Source organism: Polyodon spathula, chromosome 2 (genome assembly GCF_017654505.1).
Source record: "Polyodon spathula isolate WHYD16114869_AA chromosome 2, ASM1765450v1, whole genome shotgun sequence".
Classification (NCBI taxonomy): Eukaryota; Metazoa; Chordata; class Actinopteri; order Acipenseriformes; family Polyodontidae; genus Polyodon; species Polyodon spathula.
The window spans coordinates 86,273,785-86,293,586 of NC_054535.1; the positions used below are offsets into that span (position 1 = coordinate 86,273,785).

Below are 19,802 nucleotides of genomic sequence, written 5' to 3' on the forward strand. Positions count from 1 at the left end.
TAGGTATGGATAAACATTTGTTCATTTACCAAGTTTCTCTTGTGTTTGAAGTAAATCTTTGAAATGGAAACCTGGATCCATCATCTGTTTTCAGCTTTCTCAAAGTACTGCTACCAGAATCGTTGCTCCAGTGTAGATAAAAATGTGTACAATGTTAGGTTCAAACTTGGTTCCTATTTTATTAAGGAAATTATTTCAATTGAAGTAGACCTTCCTTTGCAGGGCACAGTGCAGGTGCTGCAATACATGACCAGTTTCTTTTTCTAATTATACAAAATGCATCCTTGTTCTCTGGACCCACAGTGTAGCCATGTGTGGCAAAGTGCCGTGACTCTGGGCTGTTTGTTCGTGTTGGATGTTACATGTAGTGTGTTAATGTTGGTGTATAGTCATTGGTACACAGGAAATAAATGGGTCTGTGTAACACGAGTGGTTTAAAATGTATATTTGTATTTAGGCATAAGGATTGCACAGCACTTCACGTGCAGGTAAAATTTAATATGTGGGCACGGAGAATTGCACATTATTAATTCACGTGAAGTTGTACTGAGACTCCAATTGAATGATTGATTAGCAATTGAGTCTCGGTACAGCTGCATAAAAGCAGCATGTTTTCATTCACTCGGGGTTGTGTGTTTGGTGAGTGGAGAACGGGTGTGGAGAGGAGGTAAAAACTAAGATTAACAAGTGCTAGTGCTGGCTTACAACCAGCATGATACTTGTTTGTTCGTCCACCGTTTGTCGGTCTGTCTGTCTTCGTTTTGGCTACTGTGCCGTTTTTATTTTACACATTTCACTTGGCAGTACTGAGTGTTTCTTCCGGGTCTGATGTCACCACACACACCATCCTGTTACACCATGTTACAGAATAGTAACTTGCTTACAGTATTTTGCACATCAGAAAATTTCCAAAGATGGTAGCTCAGTCATAAAAAATTTTAAAATATTTCGGCCCCAAGGCAAAATCCAGTGCCGCTGTCTTACTGGTGCTTTGGAACCAGTAGCAGACATGTGTATGCTTGTTTTGAAGTGCAGTTTTGCCAGTTCAGTAATTAAAAAGCAGCAAATTTGAAGCGCCACAGAATTTTAAAGAGCAAGTAGCTTTGCATGTCACTTTGTTTATTTGTTCAACCTGACCCTTGTTTTTTTTTGCTATCATTGAGAGTGTTTATGGATTCTAAGCTTTTCACTGTCCAGTTTACCTGGCTTTGAATTTGCTTTGAACGTGCACTGTACTTGTGTGGAGAATTCTTTTAAGGGATAAACAATGATAAGTGTTGAATCGGTAAAACTAATTCACTGTTTTGAGTGGCTAATATTGAACAGGTTTCCTCATTCTGTTCAAATCATTTGATAATGTGATCTTTTTGTCTAATGATTTGAAGAGAATGAAAAAATCTGTTCATTCCTAGGGAGGTAGAATTTTTCAGACAAGCTCAAAGACAGGTACAGGCAGATCTAGAGAAATGCTGATTACTTAATATTGCATCAGACAAAACAACATTGCAAGCATCATAAAAAGACTGTGGTTAAAATTTGAATACAGTTTGAAGCTGCTTGCTGTTAAGATAAAATTGGTATTTATAAATATTGGCTTGTGATTTGTTGACCTCTTGCATGGCAACCTTATTTTTTAAATGTCGTCAACACATACCTGTAGGTTAACATCAAGAAAGATTTCTATATAGTGTCCATCTGGAATGAATAAAGGAGCTAAGTTTAAGAAGCACAAAGCTGCAGGAGGTTGTTTTTGAGTTGTACACAAGCTCCTTCATGAGAGCTATGAAGTGGGGGCTAGCACAAACCAGACACAAGTCATCAGTTAGAATGTGTTTATTGTAAGCTTTGTCTTGAGAGTACAAGGGTGTACATAGGTGTATTGAGCAGTGTGATCTACTGTACATGATATCTTTTGAATCTTCTGGTCAATCTACCATCTTGTGCAAAAGAAGCAAAACAATAAATGTAGTAAATCTTAAATCCTCACTATTCAAGGTAATTTAGGTTGACTTTCTGTTCCATTTATTGTACAGTACTTGCTATATACAGAGCAGCGTTCCCTCTAAGGCTAAAATGCACGCATTTTTCAGTAACTGGCAACAACCTTTGCAGTCAGTTTACTAACTTTCGCAAGTTATTATCATAAATGTCAATCTCAATCGAGACTCCAGCCTCTCGAGGTAAACCTATTATTTTGAGACTGTTCTTACAAAACATTAACATAAGCAGATTTGGGTGTGTTTTGCAACTGATTCTCTGATTTCCCTCTGTAAAAAAAAAAAAAAAAAAAAAAAAAAAAAAAAAAAAATGCATGTCACGTAATTTAGTACTAAAATCAGTGAAGCACAATCTTTCTGCATTATTTAGAAGTATAAATACTCTGGTAAACATAAATGAAAATCACAATACTCACACTTTGACGTTTTTGTTTTATTTCCCTCCTAAGAAATGACCATTTCAGAAATCATCTCAAGCGTTCTGAAGCTGGTAAAAATGTAAATCAGCACATTAGTTGAAAATACACATCTAAGTAATTGAAGAAGACATACCATGTCCATTATAACTTTTTTTTTTGCGGGCTTATTCATCATGTGACTTCACGCCATGTCTCTACTAAAACTCAACGTGGCGGCTGCACCAATGAAGAAAAACCAGCAATGTTTCAGTAAGAGTTAAAATAAATATGATTTTATATATGAGGATAGCGCGATAGTATTGTTAAAGTTTTGCTGTAGTTCGCGTGATGTACGAGTCAATACCATTAAATATCATAATGCCAGTACATGTAGGGAACAAGAAAGCTAATAAGATGGCAACCATGGCAAAGCACTGCATTCTTTGCTGAAAAACTAAGACCTAAATTGCTTTCCTGATGTAAGCAAGCTAAATTAATTGCATATTTCATTGTTGTTTAATTTATTTATTTCCATGCTACCTGCCTTTAATGAAGCTATAATTTTCAATTTTAAACCATGGCCGTTTATTAATTGAGTTATATTTTAGGAAGACGAAAAGAGCTCAAAACTATTTTTCTAGCTATACAATCATTAAAGGAAATTGATCATTTTACTGTGTAAAGGATGTAGTCACTACACTACACACCGCAGGTTTCATAAAGACGTTCTGTCTGGAGACACTACTCTTTTTAAATCTTGCAAATAACACTGCAGAATTAGGAAAGAAACAATTGAGATGATTAATTATGTGTTTACATTAAAAGGGGCATGTGGCAATTGCCCGCCCCTGTGTGTATTTCAGTATTATATGTTGCGTGTTAATGTTGGTGTATAGTCATTGGTACACAAGATATAAATGGGTCTGTGGAACACGAGTTGTTTAAAATGTATATTTGTATTTAGGCATGAGGATTGCGAGCACGGAGAATTGCAAGCACGGGGAATTGCACTTTATTAATTCACGTGCAGTTGTACTGCGACTCCAGTTGAATGATTGATTAGCAATCGAGTTTCGGTACAGCTGCATGAAAGCAGCATGTTTTCACTCACTCGGGGTTGTGTGTTCGGTGAGTGGAGAACGGGATTGGAGACGGAGGTTATAATAATAATAATAATAATAATAATAATAATAATAATAGTTAAATATCAGCTCACCGTGTTTGTCTGTGTAGTCCATTTTGTTTGTCTCTTTATTTTGGCAAAAGTGCTGTGTCCTTTGTGTTTTGTCTTCACAACCTTTTATTTTCTGTCTGTTTCATTATTAAATGTTGAGCGAAACCAATCGCTTAGCTTCACCAAACTCCACCGATATGTTGTATATTTCCTGGTTCCTGGTCTGACGTCACCCACTTCAGCCGTCTTTGTGACACGTGGTGGTAGTGTTGGGATTAACAGCGCCTCCTAGACTCAGACCAGAGCAGGGACCGCAGTATTTTTTGGGGGAAAAAAAGGACGGTTGTTTTTTGTGTTTTTTTTTGTGTTTTTTGGATTACAAAAAAGTAAAATAATAAAGAAATTATAATAATAAAGAAATGTAAGGCTGGAGCTGGAGAGATGGCTGCCAGGAACTGGAGGACCTCCTCGTGGTCTAGAGGACTAAGGCTGGTTCCTTGCTTGTGGGGAGTTCGGGCACCCGGTGGTGCGCTGTCCCTACCAAGAGGGAGAGGAGGAACTGGCCCAGGAGAGGAAGGCGAGGAGAAGGAGGCAGAGAGGGGGAAAGGTGAGGAGGAAGCAGAAGGAGCCAAGGTGGTGCACCCTGTGCATTGCCTATGAGCATGAGAACGAGGACTGCCCAGAGCAGGAGCCAGAGGATGAGGAGCCCGAACGTCTTACGCCTGAGTGGGAGGAGCCTGAGCACTCAGCATCCAGAAGGGGAGAACAGGAATCCACAGCCCACAAAGGGGAAGGCAGAGCGTCCACAGCCAACGTCTCCACCCGCAGAGGGAGAATGCCTACTGTTTCCACCTCCACCAGCAGAGGAAGAATGCCTACTGTTTTCACCTCCACCAGCAGAGGAAGAATGCCTACTGTTTCCACCTCCACCAGCAGAGGAAGAATGCCTGCTGTTTCCACCTCCACCAGCAGCAGAAGAAGAATACCTGCTCATTTTGCCCTGTGAGGGAGAGCTGCACCAGTCCCCTGCAAGAGAGGGAGAGCCTCACCAGTCCCCTGCAAGTGAGAGAGAGCCGCACCAGTCCCCTGAAACAAGGGTAGACTACATGCCACTCCCACCTCCGTCTCCAGGAGACTACATGCCGCTCCCACCTCCGTCGCCAGGAGGCTTCACGCTGCTCCCACTTCCACCGCCAGGAGCAGAGCAGCAGGAGCTACCTCTGCCTCCGCCACCTCCACCAGCAGAGGGTGAATGCCTGCTGGGTCCCTGTCCACCAGCAGAGGGTGAATACCTGCTCAGCTTCGCCAAACTCCACCGCTCTGTTTATTTCCTGGTTCCTGTTTCTGGTCTGATGTCACCCACTGCAGCCGTCTTTGTGACAGGGAGCTAATCAAATTACAGTCGGGTAATACATAGCAGTGAACCTGTTTTAGAGCAACAAGTCAGTCAACACGCCTTTATCAGTATTTCATATTTTATCCTAGTTATTACTAAACTTAATGTGTGGAGTACTGTACATTGTATTACTCTCACATGACATTGCTAAATTCACATTTTTTATTGTTATTGTAAATGCCAGCAATAAACTAAACATGTATTTTCAAAACACCTTTATTTGTAGACTGAACTACTGTGTTAGTGGAAGACTGTGAATATGATTCTCACAACTGTGCTGGACATTTGATTTTCTGAATTGTTGTAATGTAATTCTTAGGTTTTCCTGCTTATTTTAATGCCAGAAATGAGCCAAGTTATGTCTAAAAACATTGTGACAGGTTTGAAGTGATTTCAAGTGCTTTACTTACTATTACAGCAACAAGAGTCTGATTGGGGGAAAAATAAAAAAAAATAATTGTGGTAATATTTATTAAGTTTACCTTTTTTAACTACCAACTTTATATTTATGTTCAAATGCCATATTTAATTATTAATATGTTGATTAAAAAGTGGGAACAAATGGAATTGGCCATTTTTGAAAAATGAAATTTGGTATTCCCAACAATGGAACAGTTAGTAGAACCTATAGATGGTTACAATTGAAGGCAGTGCAGATGCCAGTGTTTTATGCAGTAGTATAAAGCATTTTTATGCAGGGCACCAGTTAAGCATGCAGTCTATCTACGATAACAACAGACAGGACTGCATAGGATCAGAGGATGATTCAAAATGAGAGGCAGAGCCACAGTAAATGTCTTGTTTAAATTTAAAGTAAATTATAAAATTGTTGATATACTTGTGTTGGAATATTGTTTCAAAATTGTATAATGCAGCAAAAATACATCAAAAGGGTTAATGCGTGGCTGAAGGTTTCTCACTTATAATTTACCATTTTTCAGTCAAAATGGCAAGTTTCTCAATATCTAAAAAGCTTAGAGGGAATGCTGATACAGAGTACTCCCCGAACATTGATGGAGCTCTGTGGTTATCTCATTCGGCCATCCTCGTGGAATAACTTCATTGCTCCATTAAAAACTAAAGAGTTTCCTCTCTTTATGTAGGCCTGTTTGACATGATGTACATCCCGGACTGGAAAGTCTGTGCTTTTCAACTCTGGGAGGCTTCTTGTTTTAATCACCCAGGTGAAGCCAGTTACTTTTAGCTCAGGAAGGGATAAAAGCCAGAGTGATGTATTGTTTTGGGATACGGAGGAGGTAAAAATGTGAAGGTTTGCTTTACAACAGTGGTGAACTGTCTGTTTTGGACTAGGTTTCCGGTTTTGGATTTTAATTTATATTGTTACATTCTTTTGAACTGAGGGGGGAAAAGGCTTAGCCTTTCCCTGGATAGTTAGGGAAATAATATTGAGTTTAGTCAAAGCTCCCAGGGAGCTAGCCTTTGTTTTCCTGTTTTCAGTTTTTGTTTTCATGGTTTTTGTTTAAGTAAAATTGTGTCAGAAGACACTAAAAAGTACAACTGTGTTTTGCTTTCATCGAAGTAGTGCTGGAAGTGGCTGCCCATCCTGACGATTTTGTCACTTTACCACACAGCCCGTTACATCAAAATGAAGATTATGCAGGGCCTCTCCAAAGAATGGGGATGATTTGAAATATTCTTACTTTAGATACAAAAATCTATCATCTCTGGATAACTGTAATTTAAATTTACTTCAGCAATGTGTGCCCTGATTTTGATTGTTTTCTCACATGCCAGTTTCAGAGAATCACTTTTAAGACCACTAGGTTGAACAATTTGAACAAAAAGGGAGATGTTTTTGTCTGTTGCCTCAATGGAGACTAAAATATGAATATTTCATTGTAAGAAATGTTTGTGTATGCTGGGCATAAGCAAAGGAAAACCATTTTTTAAAGCTACATATTATCGTAGTAGCTATAAAGTTGAAGCTTGCTCACTGGCTATCTGTGATTAAAACTGCTCTGCAGGTCAGATGGAAGCTTCAATCCTCAGCACTGTTAATGTGGCACCTTTTTGTTTCAACACTACTGGCTGATTTGAACACATCATTCGATGGCAAACACAGTCCCTTTCAGTATATGTATTTGAACAAAGATCTTCTGATTTATGGGTATGTTTACTCGTACTAAGTGCCAGACAAGCTCCCATTTTAAGACACAACTTTGTTTTTCTTTTTTCTTTTTCTTGTGAAGAGTGATAGTTGTGTCCTGTTGATGTTTAAAATTTCTTGAAATAAGTGAAAGCTTAATGCTTGACTTGGTTGTTTTGAAAATGCTGATACTGCTGGCGGGCCAGTGGATATATACATTAGGTTTTGTTTTTGTTGGTTTGAACATCTTAGAGCTCATTGTTCTTTTGACCCTTCCTGTCCATTCCTGTTGCGATTTACAATTGGAACAAATAATTGGGTGCGTGATTGCCAGATACTTATTTTCATTCCTGTGCTAAACAACAAACATACATATTTCTAGATTACTGCCAGCATTGCAAGTTAGTTCCTGGGGTTGGGAGGCAGAAATAATGGCTAATCACATTAATATGCATTGGGCAAAATGTACTGAATTTACAGGATAGATTTTCTATGCACTTAACCAAAAAGCAAACAATGTTTAACAGTGCATATTGATTTGGTTATGGTATGTTGCCACCTTCTATTTCTATAATTATCCACAACTGCACAGGTGGCATTCTTTTTTTTAAACAGAAAAATCAACCAGTGTGCCCACCACTGTTTTGTGGAACATTGATTTACCTTCATAAGTGGTGTCTCAATAGGGGGAAGGGCTTAGGAAGGGCTCTAACTTTCCCAATTAATGTCACTCTTTCGTGAATTAAGACTATTGTATCTTCACAGGGTTTCAAGACTGAATATTTCACACCCATTCATCTTTAATGACCATAAGTGAACCAGAACAGATAACGGTAGACCCTGAAAATGAAACCATGAGTGGGTTACCAAGAAAAAGTTATTGAGGGGTACACAATTCAGATGTGTGTACCTATCCTAGCTTATGTATTTATGGGCCTCTGAAAAACAAATAAAAAATAAAAAAGTGTATATATATATATATATATATATATATATATATATATATATATATATATATATATATATATATATATATATATATATTTTTTTTTTTTTTTTTTTTTAAGATGATTGGATTTTTTCGTACAGCACAAAGATGCTATCACACTGAAATGGGTCTATGTTTACAGCAGTAACACAAGTAATCTTCTGTAAAGCTTCTAGCAGTGTAAGAGCTTAAATCCACTGCTTTTAGAAACATTGCTGGTCTGTTTCTATATTACTGGAACAAAGTCACCACATCTGGAACTGCGTTTTACGTTTGGGAAACCGACAGGGACTGAGTTCTGAAAGGCTGGATTCTACAGGTCACGCCACAAAATGAAAACCTTGATTTCAACAGCATCTGTGGAAGAAAGTCCTGAACAAAATATAAAATTGGCAGCTGCCCCAGAGAATACGGTCATTATAATCATGTCTGGATTTTGGTGAGCAGCCACCCAGTGAAGTGATAAAATGGATGTTTCCAAGTTTAAACTGCATGTCCATTTTCATAGCATAAAATTGACCTGTCACCCTCACATCTGTGCTGTTCCTTGAAGTTGGTATATGTAGGAAGTCAGGAACCGGGTACTCTCTGTAGCAAATAACTAGGAGTATTCACGCAAAAACCACATGCTTTTCTTCTCGGTATCTTTTAGTTTTTCTGCTTTCACAACCTTTTATAATGGGAAGTGAATCATGGTTATTGTTTGGTAAAGTAGCTAATATACATGATTAAAATGTTTACAGTTTGCCAATTTATCCTGTTGTTTACATGCTTGGATCTTTGACCTTATTTCAGAGATGCAATGCCTGACCTTTTTGTTTTGGTCTCTAGGCCCTCTTTCATATTATTCTGTCTCATTGCATTGTAGTTAAATTCACACATGGTATGTTTCCTATATTTTGCAGGCACCTTATCAGGAGCTCGTGAAAGTTGGGAGTATGACTCTGGAGCTCGTGACCTTCAGAGCCCTGACCTGCAGAGTCAGACGAACCTTCAGAAGCTGCTTGAATGCGGAGGCAGCATGCTGGAGCAGCAGGCAGCCCTGCAGAAGCTGATGACTCGGACCAGCAACCTAGGCGCTCCCATGGGCGGGAACTACCTGGAGCTAGCAAACACAGTGAGTCCACATCTGCAGCAACAAGTTGCCATTCCCCACCCCAAAGAAAGTTCCCAGTTTCTCTAAACTGCCTGTTTATGGAGCAGGCTTAACGGAAGGGTTAGGATATCAAGATTTCTTTTCTCTGAGAAAACAATGAGCTTTAGAATCAGATTCCCCTTTTCAAGCCTTCATCCACCTTGGGAACTGTTTGTGCTTTTACTGTCTGCGTATCTGTCTGCATCAGTTGTTTGGGTCTCTTTCCAGATTCAAACTCATTGCAAGCACAAAGTCCACACTCTTTACTCCGTCCCTCTGGTATAGGGTGGAAATTGTTGCTGAAATGAGACAGTTACAAAGACAATGCTATTTTGCTGAATTACAGTTATTCTGCTGTAATTAAATTTATTCTAAGAAGCAGCATAAACAACTACACACATGGACATGTTTACAGTATTTATTCTAAATAACTAAACAATGATTACAGGTACAAATACATAAACTTATTGTAACTTTTTTATTTTATTTTTTTTTTACAAAGAAGTGGGGTCACAAAGTGCTTGAATACAAGAATGATTGAATGACAAAAATGCATAATTGAACTGTAATTGATCAATTTATGGTAAAATTATAATTACGCATGTGTGCCAAGGTTCAACTACAATCACATTTACATTGACCCCAGGTCTGGTGGAAATATGGAAATGAAATTGTGAACATCCACATATGAATCTACCATATTTGCTCAAGTGTAAGTCGAGAAATTTTAAATTGTAAATACCTATATTTACTGATTGCGATTACTGGCGGCAGCACGAACACTATGAAGGGGCATAATAATAATAATAATAATAATGTTACCTTTTCTATTGTGTGACCCTGCAGCATAGTGCTTCTGTTGCAAACAGCAGCACCTCCATTGTTGTCGGCAAATCGTTGTTGCCCTCGTTGCCAGAGCTTCTAATTTCTCTCAAATCAAAATGCAAACATCTCAAGATTTGGTGCAAACGATTCTGTGACATTGTCTATATATATATATATATATATATATATATATTATATATATATATATATATATATATATATATATATATAAGAATATTGTACTTGAAGTGGAATTACATCTGTCTGGTTGTTTTTTTCAAACTTGGTTCTATGACTCTTCTACATCAGGAGTTCAGAGCCCTGCGATCCTTGGAACTTCAAAGCAAGTCATACTGGTGAGACATAAAGGCGTGAGTCTTGTTCTGGCATACTTTGTGTCAGAGGTCTTTTTTTGTTGGATGAGAATTTAAAGGTTTTTCTTAAATATGTTGCCGAGGATTGGCTGTGTGTAAAAATAGCTGTTTATCTGATAAAGAAGTTTTTGTTAAGATTTTTTTTTTTCTGGGAGTGGGGGTAACTGCTCTGAAAATCAGAAGGAAATTATGTCTCTTTCTGCATTCAGACCTGGCCCTGAAAACTCAAACATATTTTTCCAACATGTGTCACATTTAAAACACTTGCAGATTGGTCCCACTCCTCCTCATGATCCTGTTTGCTGTTATTCCACTGGTTTGGTTTGCAAAGCCCATCGAGCGGGTGGAAATTAAACAAAAAAAAGAGGCATAAAGAAAGTGGACCTACAGGAACTGCCGAATTTATCCTGAAATCATGTGAATCACTACAATTTAACACAGGTGGAGGCCACTTGGTGTGTGATTTTGAAGGTGATTGGTTACACCTGAGCTAATTTAGGATTGCTATTACAAGGGGGGTGGACACTCATCCAACCAAGCTATTTCAGTTTTTATTTTTAATTAATTCCAAATGAAGTGTACTTAAACTTTTGACTGGTACTAATATATATATAGTATATAGGCTTTTATATATATATATAAAAAAAAAATTATACTGAGCGTCAAACGAAACATATCCCTTATATCAAAAGAAACTTATATTAAAATTAAACTTATATTTGGATAAAATTCACTAGATGTGATCGAAAAATGACAAACTGTTTTAGAACTTTTTATTGTGCTGATTAATAACTGACATCACAAAGACGCTGCAAAATGATCTGTCGATCTTGGGCAGGTGTTGTGACTCTTGGTCTCCCAGTTTGTGGCCTGTCATTGACAGAGTGTGTCTGGTTATACCGTCTCGCCGATTTGAAATTGCTGGCTGTGAGCACCCAAGACGGCGAGCCACAGTACACTGCCCTAGTCCAGCCTCCAAAATGCTGATTGCACGAAGGAGCTGCTCTCTTGACAGATGTGGCATGTTGTATTTTTTCTGTGATTTTCTTTATTGCTGTTATTTAAGCTTGCAATTCAATGGCTGAAGTCACTCCATATCCAGTGTCCAATCAACTGTCTCACTAATTGGGTAATTTAGTGCATATGATTCAGTCATAGTCACTCAAGTGTATCATGGTCCAAGATAATTGATCGGGTTAAAAAAAAATTTTTTTAACTTTATGTTGTTGAACGATTATAGAATTCAGATTTGAATTTTTTTTTTTTTGGGGGGGGGGGGGATGAATACTTAGAATGCACTATGATCTTTGATGGCCAGTGTGTAATATTATTAATAGACTGAAATGGAAGCAGAGTCCAGTTATTGCTGAGGATCGCTCTATGAATGTGTAACACACACTTCTTCAACTGTAGAGGGCAGCAGATGATCACCTGGGATAGTGTATATAGCTTGTAAAAGGTCTGCAACAGACTTGCTCCTGCATGGAGAGCATGTGGCCTGTACCGGAGATAATTATTTAATGTTCATCATTGAATGTTAAAATGGAAAACATTAACTGTTTAGTATTTTTCAGTAGCTATTCTTACCCTTGTACTTTATCATGTCAAGTAATAATTGACTTTTTCTATTAAAGTTGGAATGGCTTAGCTCCCATTTTTAAAAGAACAATTCTATGCTTATGTACAGTAAGGGACTTGATGATTCCCTCAACCACGAACACACAATTTCATTCCAAATTTACCATATTAACACATTGAGAAATGCTTGGATTAGCATGGTGATTTGCTGTTTAAATCTGAACATTTTGAAACAGTAAATTAATTCACCACATAATCTGTTTGAGCAGTGTTATGTAATATACATGATTTAGCTAGTATGTGGATATGTGCACAGCATGTGTTTATAGGATTCTGTGCATAATTATTATTATTTTCTACACACTACATTATAATTTTACTGTCCAGTTTGACTGTTTTCAGCGTATGCATTATAATAAGTCAGAAGAGTTTAGTATTTCTTGTTTTGTTTAAAATAGACCATCATTCTGTACTGCTAATTCCCTAAACCCATGCATTCATTAACATATACATATTTATTATTTATGTGAGTAGATATCTGATGTGTCTTGTGTCAGGTTTAAAGGGCACACTTTTGTTGCCATGCCTTCTATGGATTTCATAAACCATTTAGTACTTTGTAATCATCAGTATCATTTTGACAAACGCTTAGAGCAGTTGACTATTGACAATGGTGAACTAGAGGTTAAGTAATTTCTGTTGAGACAGAGACTGATTTCTTTGTCTCAAGTTGTAACTGTAGTAGTCTGCTTTTATCTATTATGCGATGCAGCTGCCTTCACCCTTGCAATTTCCATCTGTGTGTCAAAGCAATCTAAAACACAAGGACATGTAAATCTACCGGCACCTTTGTCCCATGACCTGCAAGTACTGCTTCTGGTGATGTGTTTTGTTGCCAGGATTTAGATTCTCGCACTGTTTCCGTCCTGTATGCCTTGTGGACGAATTAGATCTCTTTGCAGTGAATTTAGAAAGAATTATGGCAGTTAAAAGGTCAATCCAGATTTTTCTGTATTTCATCATAAGTCATAAATCGTCTGGAGAATAAAACCAAGAACATGGTGGTGTGTGCAGATCCTGCTCCCTTCTGCAGGGCTGCTTGGCTTTGGTTTCCATTACAGCCATTCATTTCAATCTGAGCATCAGCATTGTTGCAAGAGGGGGTGTGATCTGAATACACCGTGGTGCTCTCGAGACAGAAAGGTTTTTCGCCTGGCAAACACAGTTGAAGTTGACAAATGTTCTCTCAGCTGATTTTAATGGTATGACCCACAATGAGTGAATAAAATTAACAAAGCAATCAGGTTTACTGTGTGTTGAAAAATATATCTGCATGGTACAGATGAGGCAGGTTACTGCAAATTTAAAGCAATGCGTTTGGTCTGAATCCTGCATACTAAGGTTTAAGGAGAGTGGCACAGTAGCCATTTCGAATGATCTCCTTACCTTGTTTTTTTCAGAAGGTTCTAGCAATCTTTATGTAAAACTTTTAAGAAAGACATGTCAAGTACAGAAACATTACACTGATGAAAGGTACAAGTCGAAACAACATTTAATTATCGCTGAATCGATGATTGAGTGTTTTTGAAGTAATGGATAATAATAGTCTTGTCATTGTTTGAAATCGCCCCAGGAAACCAAACTATTTACCAAATATACTGCAGAAGTATCTGTAAAATATGTTTATTTGTTTTAGATGTTCCATACAGTATTATTCAGTTCTAATTTGCAGTGCTGTGAACTCTAACTCTGTCAAGCAGCTTGTGTATCTGGTTCACTCAGCGTAGAGCTTGTAATTTGTAAGTGCTGCATGCAGGCTGGTTTAGCTAGAGCTGTAAGTGAACTGTGCTGAGCTTTTCACAGAAAACTGCTAAGGTATTTTAATAAACCAGTGGACCTTCACATTGTTTTGCAACTGAGCTTGTGGAGTTGTTCCAGCTATTCAGCTGCAATGAGAGAATTGTAGTCTGAGGGTAATTAACTAACACTGTAATCAAGCTTGTTTTGTCATGTAAATACATTGGTTGATTAGCATTTTTTAAAGTTTTAAGCAGTACATTAGTGTGCTTGTACAGGTATTTGTATTCTGCTAAATATTATTCAATGAAATTATTCTGACAAAGAATAATTTGTGACATACATTAATGTCTTAAGACATGTCATTTTAAATTGAACTGTTGAGCCCAAATACACATACTGCTCTATACATGGGCACACAAATGTCCATGTGTAAATCTGTAGGGGAAAAAAAAAAAAATGGCAAGCTGGACAGCATGCATTTCACACACCCACACTTAACACGATCATTGAAGTGATTTCCATGAGTCAATATTGGCTAATTACATTATTGGTCAAATTTTCTAAATTACTTTACTGTAGGTGGGCAGCATCCCCTGTTATTGTTTTGAGGGGAAGTTCCTTTAACATGATGGCAGTAGGCTTAAGTGATATACTGTATTTCACTCTTTTGAGGTTTGCTTTTAACTGCATTTTTTTTTAATTTTATTTTTGGAAACCACGGTGACTCACATATTCAGAAACAAAGAAGAGTGTGCTTTTTCTGTATGTGCAAGCCTTAACATGTCACATATATGACTGAGTCTGTGGTGCCTTCCAGTGACCCTGTTAGGAATTATGAAACAGTTGTGGATTTGAGGAAGTAATAAAAGCACAATGAATGGCATTGCTGATTAAAGCCACATGGGTTTACACAGGCATACAGCTCCACTTTGGTTTTCTTGTTGAGTGATTTTAAGTGAGTGATCATCTTTCTTTTGAGGATTATTTTGTTTGCTGATCATTTTCATTTACAGATATAAATGGTTAACCGTAGATATTTACATATCTGTCAAACAGCCATATAGCTCACAGGAACCATAATGTGGCTTGTTATGTATCACAATGAATAGTTTCGAAGCATTTGTAAAATACTATTGCTGTTTAATATCATTATTAAAAGGGTTTTTAGTATCAAAGGGTTACACGATACAGATCAAAAGGCTGTGGAGTTTACAAACAAAACAAATGACTTACTGTTGCTTCCTGCTGTGTTGTACCTATTCACTAAATATTGTTTACAACATAATCACAATTGTTCTAATGTTTTTATTCCCGTATCGTTAATCATAAGTACATTTTGCCTGGTGATTTTCGTTTGACATTGATGAATTTCTGGGTATTTTATAATGTCCAATTATGTTCCTTCACCATTGTTAAAAAGAAGGAAAAAAAAAAGTTGCCATTTGGTGCCAGAGTACAAAGCGCATTGTTGAGCATTAAAGAACAAACTCAAGGCTATAAACAACAGAAAGAAGGAATCGGTCATTTTAAAACCAACCGTAACGCAATGAGGCAACAGGGAAACGGTTCTACTGCACTGTTGGTAAAAGGTGTAAATGTAATCTAATTAAAAGGGCTTATAGCTAATGATCATTGAAGAAGTGTGAGAATTTCCATTGTATGAAACCACTAGAATGATGCACCAGCATCTTTATTGTAATCGGTCACAGAGACCGGCATACCATCTGAAGTTTTCAAAGAGGCAGGCTAGGTTAGCAGTACAGACAGACTTAACTTCATATGACTAAACTCAGTAAGCTACTATGAAAAGTTCCAAACATACATGTGCAAACACTGTTTAAGGGTTGGTATTAATCAGTATAGCTGTGTAATCAGACAATTATATTTTTTTGAGAAATAAGTCACTTGGGAGCAAGATTATGAATTGTAGCCATTTCTATGTTTTGTTTTTTTTTTTTTTTTTAAACAAAGCTCGACAAATGTAGTTGTCTGGCATGAGCAAATACATTCTGGCCCCATTCAGTCTGAACATTTGTTCTTTAACTCTTATTTCTATGAGTCTTTTTTAATTCTGTTAGTGAAGCTTTTCTGATTTTGGGGGGGGGGGGGACACCTCTATAGTGAATCGAACATACAACACAATAGATGACGAATCAAAACTAAGGCTGTGTATTGTACAATGGATTATAAATTATGCAAGGGTATGACATTGCAGTCTGACCTTTGCTAAACTAGAAACCTAGGTTTTTGTTTTATTTAAACATGCATCGGTTGTTATTAAAAATTGGTGTAAACCAGTTATTTTTGTTACGATTTTATATTTTTCAACCCATTTTAACATATACTAAATGTGAAAAGCAACACACTTGCTTCAGTTTGCTTTTACATAACAGGCAGCCTTGTATGAAACAATTATTTAACTAAACTTACTGAATTTACTTATCTACTGGTTGTAAAGATTTTGTTGTTCTAAAATCAGTGTTTTCATGCTTGAGTGGGCCAAACTATAGATTTTGTGACACGCATGAAAATAAAGGACAACGACTATAACTTGAATATAAGCTCAGGTTGTATTATACGTTTTTTTTTTTTTATTGTTAAACTACTTTTTTAACTTTTACCCCCATCTATGTGCTTTTGGAAAAGTCTAATCTATCTACTAACATTAAGGAATTGTCTGGTTTGTGGATTCACTGTAGCCCCTTTGGCAATATGCCTCATCTGCCTGTTTCTAGGGAAATCAGGATTGGCATAATTTTCACGTGAAGCCTTAAAAAAAAAAAAAAAAAAAAAAAAAAAAAAGCCTCACTCTATTATGGTAGTTGATAGATACTTCAGTTGTTTAGAGTCTTGGTAATCAGAAAGCGCATGTGTTCTTCCATTGTATTAGTAGCAAGTTTGTTACTGTCACAATACCTCCCTTACATTTTAAAAGGAAAAAAAAAAAAAGGAAAAACTGTTGTACATTCCATTATACATTGGATATTATCTGCACAATAACAATTTCAAGATTATCACTGAGGATTAAACTGACTTCCTACCACGGTGCTGACTGCATGTTATTCCTGGAATCTTGCCTAGAATAGCTTTAATGGTGCCACACAGCACTGAATTGAGTAACTGTTTGCTTACCATTGCATGTTAACTGAGCAAGCTGTTCGTAGCAGTCTTAAATCATTCAAAACAAACTGAACTGGAACTAATGCACCTCTAAATAAAAAGATGATGAAAGAGATTATTGATAATCATTCTGCCTGATGCAAAAGTGCCTTTATGTTCTACAAGCCAGGGTCACCAAAGCTCAGTTCTTGTATGAAAGAGCAGGATATGATGAAGTTCTAGTTGTGTTGCAAGGTAAGATAGTTGTTATTTCCTACAGTAAATACATTCAGATAGGATGATGCTGTTGTCTGTGTTGTGTATGGAGTTGGGATACTTTAGGCCAGGGGTTTTCAACCTTTTTTTGAAACTGTACCCCTTCTGTCAGGAGGTTTCAGCTAAAGTACCCTTCACAGTTTTCACTCAGTGAATGGTACCACAGTTTCAATAAAAGACAGAATAATCTGATTTAACATATTTCTTTTTATTCCCTTTTTATTTAATATATAATTTGGTCTGGGATTAACAAGCTGTTGGTTTAAGACAGGGTACCAAACAGTAGGCTTCATTCTTAAAACTTAATTACATGTTTTTGGATGCACAGAATTAAGACAGTATTTAGGAATCTCTTTGGAAATACTCATATTTGCTTTCTATTTGGCAAAGTCATTATAAAAAATACAAAATAGTCTGCACTGTAAATGTTTATCACATTACCCTTCACTTCCCACCTCAGCATAATTGTGTGCCATTTAAAATGTTCCTGAGTGGCGCATCCGGTAAAGGCGCTCTGCGTGGAGTGCAGGATGCGCCCTATAGCCTGGATGTCACCGGTTTGAGTCCAGGCTATTCCACTGCCAACCATGGATGGGTGTTCCCAGCACGTTGGCCGAGCGCTGCCCGGGGGGGGAGGGCTTAGGTCGGCCAAGGTATCCTCGGCTCACCACGCACCAGCGACCCCTGTAGACTGTGGGCTTGCCTGTAAACTGCCCAGAGCTGCGTTGTCCTCTGACGCTGTAGCTCTGGGTTGGCTGCATGGAGGGCCTGCAGAGTGAAAAGAACCGGTCGGCTGACGGCACACGTTTCGGAGGACAGCATGTGTTTGTCTTCACCACTTCCGAGTCAACGCAGGGGTGGTAGTGTTGAGGTAACCCTAAATACAACTGGCTATTTCAGATATGGAGAAAAAGGACGTAAAATCAATTGGCAACCTACTAAATAAAAAAAATAAAAAATAAATAACCTCAAGATAAAACTGTAATAACTAACAATGATAAACTTTTTTTTTTTTAAAAGCCAGCATAAAAATTATCCAAAGGGACTTTTTCTTTTGCAAGTAAGAAATCTGTCCATTATTGCTGTTACTAAAATGCAGCCGCGGTGGTAAATAAAACAAAAACCAAAGTATGAATATTGTGGTTACTATTTATGTTTACCTGAGAATTAATATAAAAAAAAAAAAAAAAAAAAAAAAAAAACCCATTGTGTTTCACCGATGTGACAAGTTAAAAACAGCAAACATCATGAGCCGCACAGAGCACTCTCCATCGGTGTAATTGCCAGACTGCTTCACCTATATTTATGCACAGTGGTTTAGAGAATATATAATGCCGTTAAAAAATAAATTCAAGATCATTATTTTCTTTTACTTTTCATTTTTAATTGTGCATTTCTTCCTGCGTCCCTATGACCCTTAGAAGTACCCCCAGGGTATGAGTACCCCCGGTTGAAAAGCCCTGATTTAGGCTAATGAGGGAGGAAAAAAGACTGTCATGTTTTAAGAATGAATGAATGAAACATGTTTAAACCTGGAGTGGATTATCAGTTGTTAAAAAATACAGGTTTACAAGAAAAGTGACAGATAGGGCTTTAACCGCTGAATGGGAGGGGTGTTTGGAGTACATTTTTAACATGTTTTCATATGCTGTACAATTAACATCTGATGTTTCTGCCTTGAGTCCTGTACCTCATTTTGTAGATTTGTTCCTTTTCTTAACATCTTCCCAAGCAGAATGTTTAGCTTGAAGAAAGCTTGTCTCATTTTGTAATTTTTTGTGTGTGCTCGCAATATGCTTTGATCTGTTGCCCGTTAGGCTTACATCAAACCAAATAATCAAGATTCACTTCAGATTGTGCTGTACTACAGTCTGTCATGTTTTCATCACTAATGCAGTATGTTGTGCATTCATTTTACAAGTTAAGTTTCAAAGGATAATACACAGCAAGTGTGCCTACTGTACATTTATTTGGAACTTGTAAAGTAAAATCCTTTTTTGAGCACCTTTGTTATTTGAACAGCTTCGAACTACCCTAACTGGATATCCTCATCTGGTCTTTCCAGGGCTGTGCGTTATATTAAAAGGTACATGGGCTGTTTTTCTGGAGGATTGTCTTGTTAACAATTTAATAGTTTGATAGAGTGAACTAATTGATAACTCATGGTCCAAATTAGTTTGTATAATTATAATGTATATTTACTACTTTCTTTTCTGTTTATGAAAGTGACAGACCCCAATACAACGTCTGTACAAAACAATTCAAAAGTAGAATCTGGACCATGTGTTTTAATCTGGGAGATATACACGCTGTGGACGTGCCTAGTCACACAAGATGTGATCAAATTCAAAAACAGCTTCTACTGGCTGTACACATCATTGCACTTGATCAAGTACTGTATTACATGTAGTCAGTTTGCCCTGAAATTATTCTTATAAGCGGATTGCTTGATTCTTACAAACAGATTATTTTACATTGGTTAGTATAGAAATTATTTGGTCCCAGTGGTTTTGATCACTATATATGGTCGATTCTTATATCAGTGATTCTTATAAATGGACTGTATTGCTTTTTTAGGAACAAAATATTTTGGTTTTACAGGTTTATATGTACCAGTTTGCGTAATAGTGTTCAATGGAACTACATCTGTGTTTA

At 37.2% G+C, this 19,802-nt stretch overlaps 1 protein-coding gene across 2 annotated transcripts in view; it reads left to right on the plus strand.

Annotated features, from left to right (window-relative positions):
* Positions 1–19,802, plus strand: part of LOC121302827 (colorectal mutant cancer protein) — a 148,574-nt gene that overhangs the window by 8,523 nt on the left and 120,249 nt on the right. For both annotated transcript variants that reach the window (XM_041233098.1, XM_041233090.1), the window contains exon 3: positions 8,966–9,177. In XM_041233098.1, the coding sequence (XP_041089032.1) occupies positions 8,966–9,177 (212 nt within the window). The remainder of the gene's footprint in view (positions 1–8,965; positions 9,178–19,802) is intronic.